Source organism: Falco naumanni, chromosome 10, assembly GCF_017639655.2.
Source record: "Falco naumanni isolate bFalNau1 chromosome 10, bFalNau1.pat, whole genome shotgun sequence".
NCBI lineage: Eukaryota > Metazoa > Chordata > Aves > Falconiformes > Falconidae > Falco > Falco naumanni.
This window is the reverse complement of record NC_054063.1, coordinates 27,158,843-27,172,590: the sequence shown is the minus strand read 5'-3', so window position 1 is coordinate 27,172,590 and position 13,748 is coordinate 27,158,843. Positions and strand designations below refer to the sequence as shown.

Here is a 13,748-nt window from a genome sequence, read left to right as displayed (position 1 = left end):
GCAGGCTGCACAGCAGGACAGATCCTTTCCTTGCTGCATAACCAAATTAGCTGAACTGAGCCCACTCAGGCATGCTTCCCTCAGATTTGAAAGAGCTACTTTCTGAACTTAAATTAAATAAATGCAGTCATTTAAAAAAAAAAAAAAAAAAAAAAAAGAAGAGCTCCACTAATAAAAAGCTCATAGTGAATCTATTAAATTGAGGCTGTCCATTACGTTTATTGTTCCTTACAATTCAGGCCTGGATGGCAAGTCAGCGGTTGTTGAGAAGTCTTTATCGAGAAAACCCATGAGAATGATGAGGATTAAAAGCTATTGGCAAGACAGAACACGTTTGTAACCCCGTAGTTTGCTCCATGCCTCGCTCGGAGCATGCAGGACTCCCACCAGAGACCTCTGCCCCTCTCCTTACTCTTGAGCCCATCTCTGGCGCATCAGTTGACAGGACAGCCATCACCCGCATCCACAGCAAAAGTTGAAAAAGGTACAATTTGTATACACTGCTACGAATAAGTCACACTAGAGAAATATAAAACATTCACTGCATCACACACCAGTAATCAGTATCATTAAATGTTACACACCTCGTGCGTGTGTCAGCACGCTGGAGAGGGAGACATAGCACTCAAAAATGCATTTTCCAATTCAAGCAAAGTCCCATTACAGTAATATAAGTGTAACAATAGAAGTGAGATTCCTGTTTAATATATGGGAAATCATTGCAATTTAAGATAATTTTGCTCAGTTGTGTGAAGCAAGTGTCCGTAAATCGTGTTGTTCCTTAAGTGTCCTAAAGGCAGCACCTAGCAGGCCAACGGACTTTCAGAGCTCAGTGCTAAACAGCATAGTCTGTATATGCTGTTCAAAGTTACTGAAGCCAAGAGACCACCCTTGGTAAGGTGGGATAATGGTGGAAAGAATGAAAAAAAACACAAAAAGAGCAGGACCTGCTCCTCCAGGAACGCAGCAGAGGTTCAGCGAAGCTCAGCCCATGCAGCACAGCCAGTGCAGGGAGTACTGATGCTCTCCAACTCTCTAACTGGGTCTCACTGCACCGATACCTGTGGAGGGCACAAGGAAATCCAGCCTGGTTTCAGGTCTGGAGCGTGCACCCAGAACAAGCCCAAGCCTGGGTCATTCAAGCTGCTGAGCCATGGGTTTCATCCCTGCGGTGCAAACAGCCAGCCAGTATCCTCAGCACCGTGGAAAACACAGCATGGGAAGGTGAGGGAGGCTCAGGTCACAGCTTAGCTTGGCAGGGGGCGATTTTTGTTTTTATAAGAAATAACATCAATCGTAGTATTAAACCAAAAAACACTAAGGGGGAAAATTTCCCAGCTCACTCAGCACGGAGCCCAACCTGCAGCAAACCCACCGGCGAAAGGCTGCAGCGGGCAGCTTCCCCGGGACTCGTCCTTGGCAGCCGAGGCCACAGGTGCGTTGCACACGGACGGAGGAGGCGGCAAGCAGATCCAGGAGGATGGCTGTAGGGACTCGGGCTTGGAAATGTTAGTCTTAACGCTCAGCGGTTAGACGTCTTTTGGGAATTCATCCAAATGGCACTGCTTCCTTCCCACTTGCCCTGCAGGTAAATCCAGCATGTGGCTTACACAATCTGTTGACTTAAATAAAGCAAGGGCAGAAGAAGAAAGCTGTTCAGACATCAGGAAAGGCTCATCAGTCCTTTGGGCAAAAGTCTGGGTCACTTCCCCCTCCACAGCACGCTCGGTGTGTCGGCCAGAGCCCCGTCCGCCTCCACGAGAGCACATGCAGTGCGGGTGCAGCACAAACGGTCACAGCATTCAAAACACCGGTACAAGGACAACAATGACATGTTGCCAAATTCTTCCATATTTTTAGCCAGCACTGATGCTTAAGTTCGATTTACAGAAACGTAAGTCCATGAACTCTGCTCCAGTCAAGCCCTCAGAAATCCAACGGAACCGAGTGGTGACCGCAGGGGTCTCGCAGGGCTTGGGGAGATGGGGCCATGCCCGCTCCTGAACCTCGTGGCACCGGCCCACCCGTGCCTCCAGCTTGCCTTTGCAGGAACCTTCATCCATCCTGCAGACACGGGATGTTTCTAAAGCACCATGAGACCACCATGCGCTCTGCAAGCGCAAGATCTTGTTGGATACACCTGTCTCAGGTGCAAAGCCAGCTGCAGTGCGCAAGACTGAGGAGCGGGCAGGCACTGGCAGAAAGTGGCCGGGAGCGAGCCCACCCCCTGCCCTCATCCATACACCCCAGGAGTGCTTCTTGCCCCTGCTATTTTCTGCTGCTAGTCTCAAACCCCCTCCTCCTCGTGACCAACTCAGGTACCCAAGTGCCAGCCCTGGGGACCAGCTCCCCTACTTGCGAGCACAGCAGGAGCAAACTGCCTCCCCCAAAGCAAAAGACTAAAATCCGAACAAAGCAATTCCGACGTGGCTGCAGCCAGTGCTGTTTTGTTATCAGAGTGACAAAGAGGAAAACTAATTCTCTCAATTAGTGAAATGGGATGAAAGTAGAGGAAATCTACCTCGTAAGATGCAGGTTGTCTTCCCTCTGAGATTTTAAAGCACTGAAAATGCATTTGGAAGGAAAACCAACTCGCCTGACCACCGCTGTCTCTACTAAGATGATGTGCTGCCATTTTGCCTGGTGTGCAAATAAGAAACCCTACCCCTGATCATCAACAGCACCTTAATTAGTATTAGCCCAAATTCTGCACATAAAGCATATAACGACTGAGGTCTGCAACAGCAAAGAGCCAGACTTTGTTACTACAAACATTCACAGTGCAAGTTAACGTCTAAATCTCAAGGAAGGTGGAAGAGACTACCATAGCAGTTATGGTGGTGAGCTCCTCAGGAGACAAGCTGGGCACTCAATCCATCTCTCATATCAGACCTATGTTAACATTTAAATAGGACCTACTGATCTTTAGCAATGAGCACATGTGGTTTTGAGTAATGGTTAGCGTTACTTAACCGGTTATATTCACTAATGTAATTGACACCTATTCCATCATCCTTAATACACCCACTTCTTTCTCTGATACCATAAATAGGTTAGAAAAGTTTCTGCAGATGGCCATGACCCCATTTGTTTGTGCACTTAGCCATGTATGAATCACTCTTGGCTTGTAGCAGCACTCTGGAATTACTGAAAGATAACTAGTCGGCACAGACACCAATAAATGAATCATGCTTTCCACAAGACCAAACCTTTGGGCTTTTACAGACTCCAATTACAAAGTAAGAAGAAAAGAACAAAGAAATTACTCAGTCTATTTGCACAAAGTCATGCAGAGTTGATTCATAGTTTTACAGAATTATTACTGACAATCATTTGTAGGGGGTTAGAGTAACAAACCAGCTACTTAACATATTGGACAGAATGAAGAGATGGAAAAAAATCCCCAAACCACGTCCTGCATATATTCTCGAAAAGTAGTATTGATTTTTGTGCAAGTACGTCTTTTCATTCTCGGTATGCTCCAAGCCCAGGGGTTAATCAGCTTTCATCCTCCAAGGCTAAATTCTGCTTTGCTGGGTTGCTTGGGCCAAGTTTGCAAATGTGGGAAATCCTGTTGCACCTGCTGAAGAGCACAAACCTCACGCCAGCACAATTCCTCAGCACTGCGGCCATGACCAGGGTCTCATGAACGGATGAGAGAACTACCAAATGCAAAAGCACCCGTCTTTCTAAATGCACATTTTCAAATACATACTGCAAGTGAAAAATTAGTCAGTCTGAGGCATTTTATTAAAGATACATGTGAGACTGAACACATTGAGCACAAATGTGTGAACCATTTGAAAGCACTATGGATATCCACCAACACTGACAACCTGTGAGGCCAGTTTCAAAAGACGTGCAAGGTACCTTTACGTTACCCCACAGCCTGTGACAACAATAACACACACCACACAGAGAAAAACACACCCTCTTCTAGACAGAGCATAAGCCTAGCCTTGCATCAGGGAGAAAGTGGAAGTATGACTACTTGGAGAAAAAAGGGGTTACTGTACTAATTATGACATCAGCCATGCTAACTTGCTGTATGCAGTGAAAAAGTAGCATTAATTCAAAAAAATCCGAAGGTGATGGTGGACGTGGTGCCAACTTGAGCCTGCAATACACACCAGTGCACTGGCTGTAGCATCTCTGAGCGTGATGGCTGAATGTACAAGTCTCAGGGCCATGCAGTCATACATGCTCCAAACCAGCATCCTGTACTAGAGAGATATGCAGAATAACAAGGAAAACGTCCAACTGAATGAAGTCACTGACAGTTTGGAAAAGGATGTAAGAAATATATACAGGATGCTATTTGTCTAAGGCCTTCCAGTGATGCTACCCTTTACATGTTACTGAAGACCCAACTTCATGGGCTAATTTAGTTTGCAAATGAAATGTGTGCCCTCTTCTACACACCAGCTGACCTTGGTTCCACCAGCAGAGAGCTGCCAGCCTGGTACAGCTTAGCGTCACAGCTCAGGAGAGTCCAAAACCAGCACCAGAAATGCTACCACACAACTCCAAATCAATTTGGGAAAACTTGTCCTCCCCCCTTAAGGCTGCTGATTTCCCAGGAGAGGTATAAACCCCACCCCAAACTGGCTACAAGAATGAAAGATGCTATGCAAGATTTAAATGAAAACCTTAATAAACATTCCCAATTCCTACCCTCTCTCCTACTCTACCCATACTACATAACTTAATGAAACAAGCTCTCTTTTATAAAAATACGTAGACAACAACAACAACCTTCTCCCTCCAGTGAGAGTTTATCTAAGGATGTAGATAAACTGTAGGTAGAAGGGGAAGAAAAAGGTTCTCAGTAGCACCACTACAGCAGCTCCGGGTTGTCTTTAGAAAGCTTGAGTCACTAGAATCAAGGTCTTCAGGTGCAACGCAAGACTAAAAGGATGCATGTGCTAAAGAGTAACATGTCCTTTAGAAGGTAAAAAAAACTAAATCGGGAACCTGCAAGATGAGGTGGATGCTTAGATAAATACTGTACAACACACCACAGCAAAAACGCCAATGCAAGTTTAGGTTTCACACTGGAGGTATATCAAAAGATTTGCAAAGCTTTGATAATATTTAACATCTCTACTAATTTCCTTTCTGGTGTAATCATAGATTTACTGTAGTAGCCAAAAGATCTGGGATGAACTACAAGTTCTAGCTGGCTCCGAAGCCAACAGGAATAATGTGTGCTGTTACTATTTTCTCTCAAAACATACCTCTGCAAAACTGACTTGAAATGAGAAAAGAAATTGTGAAACTGTCATTACAAAGAAGCATTTAAAATGCAGATCAAAGTGCTGCCTTAGAAGCTGTATTCCTTGCCAAATCATCAAAGCTCTCTTTACTCTCAATAGCTCCCCAAATCCTCTGATTTGGATGATAAACTCCTACAGCTGAAATTTATCTGCTTTAAAAAAAACCAAACAAACAAAAAGCCAAAAGCCCACAACTCCTTTCTCTGGTTACCAACTACTTCATTGACCAGTTTGTTCTGAACTACTTACTTGTATTATTAAATCAGTTCACTTTCACAAATGTGTTACTGCCTGTACACACACACAGACGGCACCCCGATACTTTTTCAAGCACTGAAAACTTGTCAGCTCTTGGGGGTGTGTATGTATATGGGCTCACCCTGTGAGCACCAGCAGCTCAGGTGCTGGTTCCTGCCACAGCAGCACCGTGCTCAACGCCGGCACTGCTGTTCCACTACACCCTGCAACTCGTGCATCGCTCCTCAAGGAGCTAAGAGCACTATTACGTTTAATGCAGCAAGGAAGCAGCAATGCAAGAGCCCACATAATCAGCTCTGAGCAATGGAGATGATGGGTCAGATCCTGCTCTCACAGAGGGGAGCCTTGTGCCGAAATTCTCCCTGTTCCACTTCGGGGCCGGACTCGGCTGTTCTGCTTGCAGCCAGAGCAGGTCTCTGATGTGTTTCCTCACCTGGGATCTGCCCAAATGACCTACCTTCTGCCACCCAAAAAATAATTATAAAATAATCACCTGGCAATTTAGCCACACAGACAGGAAGAACACTGCATAAAACATCCCCGTCGACACTAATGAATCCTTTGCTTTATGGACGTCTGGGAGTGTGCTCATGGTGTGAACCAAGTTTCCACTTAATTGCAGCAAAGTGGCCCTTGTACCTCTCTCCTCGCAAGCTTTCCAGCCACGCTTTATTACTTTGATGAAACACACCAACAACAGATGCACCGTGTTATCGGAGAACTTGAGGGATCTGATAAGACAAACCACACACCACACACGGGATCTCCTTCCAGTTAGCAGACTGGTAGTCAGTTTTTACATGAAATGCCATTGCAAATAAATGACCTTTTTTAGCTAATTAGGGTTACCAAATTCTGACGGTTGCTATTACCTGAAACAAGACCAACAGACATGACTGTACAATGAGTTACCAAGGAAAGAAGCTGGATTATAATTACTGTCTATTAGTGACACCATGTATTTTGGTACTTCCCTTGGAAAGGTCTCCTCACATCTATCCATTTATAATTTAGGTTTACAAATCCACTCTAAAACTGGATTTATCCAGCCACCAACTGTCATCCTGGGAAATCTAAAAATACGAGTATAGTTGGTGAGCAACAGCAAATGAAGTAAGAACATACATTTGTAGGTACTCTTCTCTCCATCTGCAAAGGAAGCAGAGGTAGTTCGGCTAATTCAGTATCCTGAAAATTCAGAGGTGATCCCAGGCACTACCTTGGGAATTCCTGGCTTTAAGGAAAGGAACACGGTTGCTGTTTCCCACATGCCCTTCAGTGCCAGTCCTCTCACAACCAGGATCTGAAAACATACTAATAAATAAAACAAAGGCAAAGCAACGGCTTATTCAAGGGGTAGAGAGGATGGCTTCCTGGCAGAACGCGACAGGACCTGCTGTGTCAAACATTCTCCTCTGAATATACCCTGATACTGACTGAAATGGAAGAATTAGCCACATCTCGTCTCCACATTATATATGGTCACCCCTGACTATACAGGATCACCTCTGCTGCCATGTGTGCTGGTCCTGCTGTGCAGCATCACACAGCCCAGGTGTTCACCCACAGGAAAAACCCAAAGTGTGACTATTTTCCCTCCGTTTCCTCCTCTGTGTCTTTTCATTCTCCAATTCAACACAGATTATAAAACGCTAAGATTAAAATCACTGCCTGAAGGCACAAAATAAACTGTAATTGTACGACCCCTGTGCTCTGCAGGCTCAGGGAATTAGGACTGTCCCTGCTGCCCTGGGTACGGGAGCAGAGCTGGGACTGCAGACAGCCAGGGTCCCTGGGGACAGCCAAGGGCACACACAGGCAGTTCTCAGGCCACCATAAGCACAAGCCATCCCTGCTTTGCTCCTCCTCAGTCGTACCTTGGGATGCTGATCTCGGCAAAAAGCAGCGCCTGTCATGGACACAGAGCCAAAGCCAGACACAGGGAACTCCCCGGTTTGGCTGAAGTCAAACTGAGATGCCACAAACTGAACATCCTCTGTGCAAACACTCTCTAGCTTGCTGAAACGCTGGTAGCAGCTCTGGCTTCCCTCCACGTCCCTACCTCCTGGAGGAAAACTTGGGGGGGAATAAAGAAGTATACGTTATTATCCACTCTGCCCTGGAAGAAGCCGTAACTGCCGCTGACACAGCGTCAGGAAAGAAATGCATTTGCCAAAAAGGCAGGCTGAAGTGGAAAGGAGATGTGATCCCTGGTTGAGCCACCTGCGTTTGGTTTGTTATTAAACCAAAGAATGTGAAAACCTAGAAGTCCGCGCTTGGACAGAAACCCGCTCTCACGGTCCACTCACCCCAGTCCACCACCAGCCAAGCACGCCGCGGCGACACCAGCGTCAGGGTGCTGCTGCCAGCACGGGGAATGGTCTCATCTCCACGGGGAGATGCAGTGACACCTCTCAAACCCCCGAATGCCTCGGCTAACGTTACCGCACGAGCAAAGCCTCTGCCAAGGGCCACCCAGCCCAGAGCCAAGACCTGCACCTTAAGCCACCCTCCCGCAGGGATGCCCGGGTGCCTGCAGAGGCAGGACCTCCAGCCTTGGCGTCAGACCAGCCAGGAGGAGCCCCCACGGGATGCGAAGGCACCCTGGGGTAGGTGTGAGGTCCCCCACCACCATGGCCACGGCGCTGGCCACAGTGGGCAGGCACGGGTGCTTCGCTCCCACCCAGCCGGCAGCAGGACCGAGCTGCCCCGGGAAGCCGGTGGGAGGCAGGCAGGCTGCCTTGCTCCGCTCCCTGCGCCAAATAATTAGTTATTTGCAGCCTCTTCCACCATGACAATCACCCCTGACCTCTTTCACCCAGCCGAAGCGATTAGAGACCACTGCCGCAGACGTCTGGCTGCTTAACACCGCCTGGCATATTGGAGACTCCGCGCCCCCGCCCCCAAAAAGCCCTTTTATAATCCTAATCTGGGAGCACCACACACAGAAACCAGCTGCTTCCTCCACCGCAGCGCCACAGCCTGCCATACGGAATAAAGCCTGCAAAGAAATATTTTTGGGTATCAGTTGTACAGTTAACCTAATTAGAGGGTTAAATTAAAAGAGTTTACAGTTATGCCACTTTCCTGAAGCATTCCTGCATGGTAACTTTTGGCTAGAAAATTAAACAGCATCTGGTGGTGGCTGCTCTGAGGTTCCCTCAAAAGTCATATTAGAAAAAGAGAAATAAAATCAAGCGACTGGAGGGGGGAAAAAGCTGTATAATGAATTTATGCCAGGGAGGCTCAAGTCTATCCTTTCCACGGAACCCCGGTGGAGGAAGCGATCAGGTAACAGCCCCTGCAGTGCAACCAAAGCCCTCCCGTAGCACGGAGGTGAGCTAACGCTGCCCGCCATCAGCGGGAAATAAATAAATAACACCGGCGATAAAGCAACCTATCTGAAAATAAAATAAGGAAGGGCAGCATGAAGGGAGCTCGATCCAAGGCTCTCGGGAGCTAATGGGAACTCAGCGTCTGAGTGGCAGGACCCCAGAGCCGAGTGGCTGGCACAGGGGGACAGGCACAGTGGTGGCAGCGGATAAAAGCCGGGGAAGGACCTTGGGAGCCATATGGCATCACGCACGAGGCTCCCGCCAACCCCATCCATGTTCAGGCAAGGTGTCCTCCAGCATACTTCTCTGTCCCCAGCCTCTCACACCCTCACCTGTAACCGGCACCTGCCTCCTACCAAGCCTTTCATACGCTGAAAAAAAGGGGGGGGGGGGGGGGGGGGGGAATCTAAAATACACTATTTCTGAAAAGTCAAGGAATGAAATCAAAAGTCTGAGTTGTTCCAACAAAACCTTAAGCCAAGAGCTGGACAGGAAGAGAAGCTTTTTCTTCAAAAGGCGTTATACATTTTAATTCACAACTTTTATCATAATCATGAGCCTTGATCAGACACAAAGTAAAGTCTCTCATCCTTGCAATTCTGTGGGACACAGTTTATGTTCACCAACCAGCTGACACAAAAAAGAACTGTATCTTCATTATTTATACACTGCTATTGGTATGCACATCTAGCCCGGCCTGTTAAAGTCAGGGAAGAATAATGGTCTATTCAGTACCGGTAGTGTTAATAAAATCAGGCAAATCCAGCTTAGTTTTGTCTGAACACGAATGAGATTAAATCAAGATTAAATGTGCATACAGTACAAAGGGTATGGTTTATGCTAAAATTCAGAACGAATGCATTTTAGTACCCAGTATACAAATGCCTACAGACCTTCTCCAGGACTCAAGACACCTGAATTAAAGAACGATGAAACTGGAGAAGGCAAAGGCAGATGACACTGGACAAAAGCCATCCAAAATACCAAGGGACAGATGCTGGCTCTAAAATACTGCTCTGCAACCCTGCTGGAGGTAACGGGGCAAATCCTGCACTAGCAGGAACAGGCGCAGCTCAGCTGACTCTCCCCTACACGCACCCAGCGCGAGCTGCCCCATCGCCATGCCAGGAATAGATGCAAAAACCAGACTCTTTCCCAAGTTTGCATTTTGGACCATTTTGCATTAGTCTGTGCTGGGGTTAGATTTCCCGGCACAGAAGAAGGTGTTAAGCGGGGTACAACCCTGAGAACCCACCCAGCCTGAGACGCCTCGAAAAAACCTTCCCTTTACAGAAAACACCATTCGCTTTCCACAGCCAGAAAAATTAACTCCCTTCTCTCGCCTCAGCAATAATATTCTCTCTCACCTCGCTGCGCTCCATTTCCAAGAGGGAAAGAGCAAAGAGGAAAGTAGTGGGTATTTAGGTCAGGCACTGCACTCACTGCTACTCTGCGAGAATTGGGAAATATTAATAAAATAAATAAAAAAGGCGAGTAGCCCTTCGCAACGAAAAGCCCCCGGCGGCTGGGGGCAGGGGAACAGGTCCCCAAATGTGAGCCGGGCTGTCCGGACAGCAGTGCCCCCCCCGCCACCAAGTAACGAGAGGGGGGCTTTACAGCGGGGCTAGTGCAGACCGCCGGGGCCGGGGTCCCCGGCATCGCCCCCGGGGGAGGGAAGCGCGGGGGCAGGGGCTGCGCCAACCGGAGCATCGCCGGGGCCGAGCCGCGGGGCCGGGGCCGGGCGCGGGTGGGGCCGGAGCCCGGGCGGGGCGGAGCGGGGGTTCCGCACGGCGATGCCGGGCGAGGGGCAGCGGCCGCGCTCCGCGGGCAGCCGGGGAAGGCTGAGCCCGGGGGAGGCTGAGCCCGTCCCGCCCGCCCCCGTCCCGGTGCCGCGCACTGTCACGCCGGGTGGCACCCGCGCCAGACATCCCACCAGCAACAGATGAGCGATCAGAGCTCGCACGGAGGAGAAGGGGGGGGGGGGGGGGGGGGGGGAAGCAACCTTTACACGCCGGGAAAGCGCAGCGCAGCGCAGGGTCCCGACGCTGCCGGGAGCCCCCGCGGAAAGTTCCGTGCCCGCGGCGGGGGCACGCCCGCACCTCACACCCACCCCCGGGGAGGCCGGGGCCGGCCCCGCGGCGGCAGCAGGACAAGTACTTACTGATCTCCATGCTCTGGAACAAAGACCTTTTGCAGTTGCATGTGCAGGACACATTGGGCTGAATAGCTACGGCCGTGCTGTTCAGACCCATTAAGTTATACATTTAAAAAAAAAAAAAAAAAAAAAAAGAAAAAAAAAAAAAAGAAAGAAGGCGACGGCGACACAAAGAACTTCACGGCCGCCGAGCGCTCTCCGGGCAGCACCACATAAAGCCGGGGCTCCTCCTCGGCGCGGGGGGGCGGGGGGAGGGAAATGCAGCTGCGATCAAAAATTGGAAATAAAAACCCCAGCGCGGCGCGGCGCAGCGCCCCCCGCAGCGGCTCGGCTCGGCTCGGCTCGGCGGCTGCTCCGCGCCCCCTCCGGCCCGGGAAGCAGCTGGGCTGGGCCGGGCCGCCGCAACCCCGCACTTTTGTGGGGCGCGGCGGAGCGGCGCGGTGGGAGCGCGGTGGGAGCGCGGTGGGAGCGCGGCCCGCCCGCTCCCCGCTCCCGCTCCGCTCCCGCCCCCCCGCGCTCATTCACGGCCACGGGGACGCGGCCGCGCGCCGCCGCCAGCCGCGGGCGGGCTCCGTGACGTCAGCGCCAGACGGGGACTGCCCTTTCCCCCGCGCCGCCGCCGGGCGAGGAGGGAGGGAGGCGGGAGGGGGGGATGGGGGCGGCGGGCGCGCGCGCCCCGGGCTGCCCCGCGCGGGATCCGCGCTGCCTCGTGCAGGCTGGGCCCCCCGGGCCGCGCGCGGGCGGGGGCGCCGGTCAGGTACCGCGCACCGCGGCGGCTCCCGGGGCGGGGGTCTCCCCACCCGCCCCGCGCTCAGATGTGCTGCTGCGTTGGCTGCCCGCGGGGCCCAGCTGCACGCGCGGGCCGCCCCCCCCCCCGCCCCCCAGCGCGGCACGGCACGGCACGGCGGCCCCACAGCGCCCGGGCCCGGCCGCCCTGCGGGGGGCACCCCCCGACGCCCCCTCGGCCCCGGGCACGGCCGCGCAGAGCCGCGGAGCCTGGCGCCGGCCGCTCCCAAACGCAGCGCTCCAAAGGAAAAAGTGGGAAAGCCTGGAAAAGAAGCGGGGAGGGGGGGGGGGGTCGGGGGGGGGGGGTGACCTGCAAGCGTCGATTTGGCCGCGGCTGAACCGGGTGAAAATTCTGCCCGTGCTCCCGCGGCTTCTGCACGGCGCAGGAGCGATTCAGGCAGAGAAATCCCCGGGTTTGTTTCAAACCGCCCGCTTGGAAATGAGTGACCCCATTCACATTTTAGACAGGGGAAAGGAAAAAGCCATCGTCTCTTCTCCAAGTGCTTGGTGTGCCCAGTTTTAGTCAAGGCAGATTTATTTTTTTTTTTATCTGGGAAATAAACCTGTGAAAACAGAGGTTTATAATGAAAATGCTGAAACATGCTTAACCATAGTGGTGCGAAGCAGCTCCTGTAATCCTTGGTGAATCCTGTGGCTGGGAGATAAAGGCAGCTTCGGTTATCTTCTAAGAAAGCATATTTTCCCATCATTCTTGATAGCTCTGATTTAGGATTTGGAAGTGTCTGAAGAGTCCCCAGCTGGGCCTGTGCTCCCAAGAGATGCTGCCGGGAAGCCACCGCTGAGGGGACAGGCTCCCAGCCCACAGCTTGTACAATGCTCTGCACACCACAGAATGGTGGTGCCGGGAGCCAGGTCTGGCGTGCTGGCACTCACTGGTAAGGTTTAACCTTTATTTCCACCTCCCAAAAAATGGAATTTGCTTCTACATGACTGTTTACAAACCACTGCTGAATACGCGCCTGCGCTTTGCTCCTGCGGCCCCGTCCGGTCCTGCGAAAATGCCCAAAGAGAAGGAACAAGGAATTGCCAGGTTGTTTAATCTTTTACTCTTTGCCACTTGACAGATGGCAACTCCCAACAATTACTAATCCAAAGGAAACACGGAAGAGGATCGTGCGGCTCAGATAGAAACGAGCTTTGAGAAGTTTGTGCTTCCCCGTGCAGAGCAGAGGTGACTTCTCACACCAGTGCCCTGCCCCCAACGCCGGGCAGCGGTGCCAGGGGTGGCACCAGAGGTGGGGGCTCGCGAGCAGGCCTGGCAGCGGGGGGCGGGGGGGGGCAATTGCTTGGAAAAAATCTACACTAGAACTGGAAACAAAGCATTTCCAGTCGTGTGTTTGTGTTTTGTTCCCAGCCTCAGGTTCCTCATCGGCAGCACAGGAGGGGTAATTCTTACCGGCCTTCTAGCCGACTCCTTTAGGTTGCTCCTGGAGTCTCAAGTTTCTTCTGTGCCAGGCGAATTTCTAGAAATGGGTCATGACAACGTGAAGCAGCGTCACCCCTGTTACAGGGCCGCGGGCCTCGGGCAGGTGGGAGCCCGCAAGCCCCAGAAGGGCCAGCTTGAAAATTAAAGTGAGGCACGCACACGGTCATAACTTAAGACTAACGCCAGTTCAGGTAGCTTTATCAATCAACCCACTTTTATTCTTATTTAGCTGGAAATATTTTTTTTTTCTTTTTCAAACACTTGGCAGCTGCATATTAGAGACCCTTTTTCCAATGGACCTTGCTTGACGGGCCAGAAAAGGTGGCTGTAAGCTAAAGGGAGGCCACCAGCTTGCAATGCACGGTCCTTTGCACTTACAATGCATAGCACTGTCATGACTAAGGCAAGGCGAACACTGCACGCTTCCTCGTGCTGTGTGAGATGCTGGCGGACACCAGCCCCGCCACTGCTGCCGAGCCCTCCGAGCACAT

General features: G+C 51.2%; 1 protein-coding gene across 3 annotated transcripts in view; it reads right to left on the bottom strand.

Annotated features, from left to right (window-relative positions):
* Positions 1-11,572, bottom strand: part of PMEPA1 (prostate transmembrane protein, androgen induced 1) — a 52,384-nt gene extending 40,812 nt beyond the window's left edge. The window contains exon 1 of one of the 3 annotated variants that reach the window (XM_040609220.1): positions 11,031-11,572. In XM_040609220.1, the coding sequence (XP_040465154.1) occupies positions 11,031-11,133 (103 nt within the window). In that variant the 5' untranslated portion in view covers positions 11,134-11,572. The remainder of the gene's footprint in view (positions 1-11,030) is intronic. The other 2 variants (XM_040609221.1, XM_040609222.1) reach the window with 2 other exon arrangements.
* Between the last annotated feature and the right edge of the window lie 2,176 nt (positions 11,573-13,748).